Genomic DNA, 4,715 nt, shown 5'->3' on the forward strand with positions numbered 1-4,715 from the left:
GGCTCTCCTCCTCGTACTTCGTCTTCACCAGATAAGCCTCGTGTCAGTGTTGTGGTTTGGGGTCAAGGAGCAGAGAGCGCGCTCGGTGCAAATAGCTGCAAGAGTTTGTTTTCCGAAGCATCAATACACGCACTGCTTCAAGAGGGGGTTTTCTCAACGAGTCGAGGAAGGCGGAACTGTCAAGATCTGAATTCTCAGGAGTCAAAATGATGCACGTCTTCATAAGGCCGCACCGCTGTCACGGACAGCGATGTTCCGGTCCTTTGTTGGTTTTTTTCCGTCATTTCCTCGTCACGGTCCTTTGCGTCGTAGGGCAGGTCAGTGGGTTTTCTTCTAGGGCAACCCAGGCACTTCATGCGCCTCAGCCGTCGCTCGTTCCCCGGGGATACGAGCTTCTGTCGTGGAGTTTTGCGCCTACGGCGTCGTGTGACAGGCGCCATCCAGGTGAATCTCAAGGAATCTCCTCACACCAGTGCCTGGGCTTTGTATCAGCTGACATCCGCGCCCACGCCCCCGGGTTCAGGTCGGACGCAGTAGGCACAGGCGCAGTCGTCAGGCATCCAATGCCGCGGAGACATGCGGAAGGCTCTACGGCTATGACTGCCCTTTCGGGTGCAAGCGCAGTCGTCGGGCAGTCCCACGGCTCCTCGCTGCCATCGAGTCCAAGGCCCTCACCCCCCGTGTCTATATGGCAACTGCATTCCTCGCAGCTCTCTCGTGGGCGCTTCGTCTCCTCCCTCGGCGCCTTCCCTTTCCTGGGGCGGAGAAAGGATGCGCCGGAGGGCGCCGCAGAAAAGCAGGGGGGCGCCGCTGCCCCCGGTGTGACGGTGGATATGGATCTCTATGGGTTGGTGGGGCTGGCTGCATCAGCGGCGAAGGCAGAGATTGAGAGTCGCTTCCTTCAGGCGGAAAAGGATCTGCGCGGTCTGGATGGTGATCTCTCAGTACTGAGAATGCTGCACGCCGCGCGCGACATTCTCACTGACGATCGCATGCGAGCGGAGTACGACAGCACCGGCCGCGTGCCAGCGAATTTAGCTCACGCGTTTCTGCCGAGCTCTCCACCGCGAGGCCCGTCAAAGGAAAGGGCAGCCCCTAACGGACTTCCAGACGACTTAGCGACAGAACGAGGAGCCGCGGGAGCAAACGGGAGGGCGGGCACGGCTGCTGAGGAAGAAAGTCGGGATCACGAAGAGCAGGGCGCGGACGAGGCACAAACCAGGCAGCAGCTCGGCCTTACGAATATATTTTCTACCTTGTTCGGCGGCGGGGATGCCCGAAGAAGAGCCAAAGGGTGGAACAGCGCCCGTGGGAACGACGTCTGGGCGAGCGTTACGCTCGGATTGAGCGAAATTGCGGTCAATGATGTGGAGAAAAGCGTCACTGTCGAGGCGCTAGAGAGCTGTGCCAGCTGTGCAGGAACGGGCGGGAAGGACGGACAGAAGGCAGTGCCGTGCGAAGCCTGTGAGGGCAGAGGCGCCATAGTCAAGGTGCGTCGCAGGAGTGGTGACAAGTTGTTACAATTCGGTGACTCTCTGTAGAGAGTCTGTCATGAAAATACCATGTGATTGCTGCAGGAGCGCGGTATGTCACGCCGAGCGTGGGACCTAAGACCAAGCTTACGTGGCGGAGTACGAGACACCGATGCTAGTGACGTTTCGTCTTTGTCGCAGGGTTTCGTGGGGAGGGACAGGCCTGCTGGGCAGGGCGGCGGAAGCGGCTGTCGCGCTGCCTTACGTTACCAATCGCTTCGCTATGGGCGAGCTAGGGGTTTGTGGGATGCTCCATTCTTGGTCTCGAAGCGGCGTGATTTCGACGCGGCATGATATGGCTGCTCACGCTTTCTGTGGAAAACTCACGTGGCGCTGGGCTGCCGTCATTCCCTGCTCATATCGCTTTGAAACTGGCGTCGACCTGGGTTGTACGTCTTTGTGCGTGTAGGGTGATGCACCGCGGGTTTGAACCCGCACACACAGGAGTGCAATACTATATATATGTGTATATGAACTATCCAGCGCAACCCAGACTGACACACTGTTGCCTGCAGACGCAGCGGACGAGCATGGGGACGCTGAGGTCGTCGCGGACGTGCCCAGATTGTCGGGGGAGTGGCCGTCAAACGCGCCCGCTCTGCTCCGACTGCAGTGGCTCCGGCCGTGTGCAGACCAAGAAGGCCCTTCAGGTAGGCCTGGCGTTTGACGTGAAATCCACGACGGCGTCGGGCATGTTACGAAACCGGCTGTGAGCCACGGGGCTCGGGGCCTACAGCCCTTGCTAGTTGTTAGATTCGAGTCGCTCTGCCTGTGTTTCACTGCTCCCATTCTTGCACGCCGCAACTTTGGCTCGTTTTGGCGCGTGTGGCTACAGGTGACGATTCCAGCAGGCGTGGCGGACCGCATGCGCCTGCGCATCAAAGGACAAGGAGATGTTGGCGAGAATGGCGGCGAGGCCGGCGATCTGTGAGTGTCCCATACAGGCAATACGGGAGACGGCTTGGCGTGTTTTAGAGTTTCGGGTTTAGGCTAGAGAGAGCGTTTCAGGCACTCGAAACGCTGACAGAAAGCCAAACAGTCAACGCAGCGTTATATGGCGGAGTGGACAGCGTCAAGCGTATGGAGCGAGGCTTCACTCGAGATGCGGTTCCTCCGTTGCGTCGCTTTTCTACTGAGTGGAGCCGTGGCTTTGCAATTCGCCCGCTGTCTCTTTCAAACGCGGTATATGCATGCATGCACCTACGCAGTCGCGAAGATGTCCCATCCCAAGGCGTGGGCTGCCCGTTCACGCGCTCGATGTCCGTTGGTTTCTCCTGGTCCTGCACTTTCCGTTGGCATCTAGCCGATGTATGCTTTCACCTCCTGCACACGCTTCTACAGCCTCTTGAATAGGAGTAGGTGAAATGCCGAAAGTGCCCGTGAGACCTACAGTACGAGAGTGGGTATCTACAACATAGCTGGACGCGTGCGTGAAGACTGCGGCGGACGCTTGTCGGTTGTGGATCGCTGTATTTGCAGCCTGCTGAGAGTCGAGGTGGAGAACGACACGCCGTTCAGGAGAGAGAGCAACAACCTGCTGGGGATCGTTAGGATTTCCTACGTGGACGCCATTTTAGGCCTGCCTAGCGTACGTATTGCTTTTCGTGTAGCGGTGCGAGGACGCGATGCCCTCCAGTGAGGCGAACGCTTGGCCTGTGACGCTCTCTCTTGATCCAGTCCCTCTAATGGGCGTAGAGACGATCTATCTCGATGAAGTCTACTCGTACAAGACTGTTTTGATGGCGGCATTGTATCCGAGTTTGTCGAGACAGTGTGCGTGCCACGTGTCTGCTGACCTGGTCACCGCTGGGGCGTCAGCGACGACTATCTGGCATACGCGGCGTGGCAAGCGTTCTCGCAGCCTCTTCCGTGCTACCTTTGGGGGTGGGCTGCCACAACGAGACTCAGACGCAGTCTGGCAGCCACGGGCTGTCGGCGTGGCGGCTTGTGCGTACAGAAAGAAATCGACGTTATTGACGGCAAGGCCCGCATCTCGATTCTTCCGGGCACCCAGAGCGGCGAAAAGATCGTGGTGAAAGGCCGCGGCACCGTGGATCCAGACACCACGAGCGGCAGCGTGGACGCGCAAAGAGGACCCGCGGCGCGCGGGGATCACATTGCAGTCATTGAGGTAAGTCTGTGCGATCGCGAAACTCAACGATCAATGGCCACGCGCCTTGAGTTGCACAGGCTTGCTGCGTGCCTTTGAATATGTGAAGACAGTGAAACGCACTCCACGAATCGATGCCTGCGACCTTAAGATCTGGCCAAGAAGGTCCTAGACACCGAATCGCCCTTGGGATGCCCGCAGAGGCTGATTTTCTGGCGCTGCAGACGGCTTGAGAAAGGCCTCGGCTCCCAGAGAAGGCAGTCAGCCACCATTCTGCTGCCGTCGTGTCGTGTATTTCTTCAGGTGGAGTTGCCGAAGAGCATCTCCGCAGAAGAGCGTCAGCTACTGGAGCGCCTTCGTGAGCTCCAGCCCCGGCCGTAGGACGCGGCGGATGCTTTGCCGTGAATCTGACTGCGAAGGACGCATGTCGAGAGCGGGTCGTGTGCCCGCGACGACGCCGAAACTCAAAGGGGTGTGGCGGAGCGGGTGGAGGCGGCGGATGCCTATAAAACGTCTCTTGCGACCAAGCTATTCGAGGTGCCTCGCTCCGCGTCCAGCGGAACTGACCCCTGCGCCCGAGGGGCGGGTGGCCTGCCGCCCCTCCAGTACCCTCTGCGCCGTAGAGTGAGATAGCAGGAGGTCCTCTCCCGAGGTGCCTGGCTGGCGCTTGCGCCTGCAAGCGACTCTTCTCTCCTTGACTTCCAGCGTCGACCGGCCGAGAGAAACGAAAGAAGGCGTCTGGGCGGACGGTTGCGGAAGTAGAACGCTGCTTGGTTGCAGGCCGCCGCGGCAGCAAACGTTTCGATGAACTTCGACGGGCTGTGTAGATCCTGGCGCGCTCTGGTGGGATGATTTACGGGGCGCATAAAGCAAACTGAGCCCCCCGAAGTTGCATGTGTTTCCCCCTTTCCCTGGAATAAGAGACGAAGCGAGCCCTACATTTGGTGTGGTCATACGCGGTGTACGACCTGGAACCATTTTCCTTGTCTTGCACTTCGCTGATAATGTGGAGCGGATGTCTCTACAGCATCGCGTGCAGCTGCGCTCCACAACTGCGGTTATCGTGTGTGGGC

General features: G+C 59.0%; 1 protein-coding gene across 1 annotated transcript; it reads left to right on the forward strand.

The window, feature by feature from the left end:
• Nucleotides 1-206: 206 nt before the first annotated feature.
• BESB_013240 (DnaJ C terminal region domain-containing protein) lies at nt 207-4,023 on the forward strand (the record flags this gene model as incomplete). Its single annotated transcript, XM_029360054.1, has 6 exons — nt 207-1,490; nt 2,048-2,182; nt 2,368-2,459; nt 3,012-3,120; nt 3,490-3,663; nt 3,946-4,023. 6 exons carry the CDS (start codon nt 207-209, stop codon nt 4,021-4,023), a joined length of 1,872 nt encoding a protein of 623 aa, XP_029216721.1.
• Between the last annotated feature and the right edge of the window lie 692 nt (nt 4,024-4,715).

This window comes from Besnoitia besnoiti, chromosome IX (assembly GCF_002563875.1).
Source record: "Besnoitia besnoiti strain Bb-Ger1 chromosome IX, whole genome shotgun sequence".
NCBI lineage: Eukaryota > Apicomplexa > Conoidasida > Eucoccidiorida > Sarcocystidae > Besnoitia > Besnoitia besnoiti.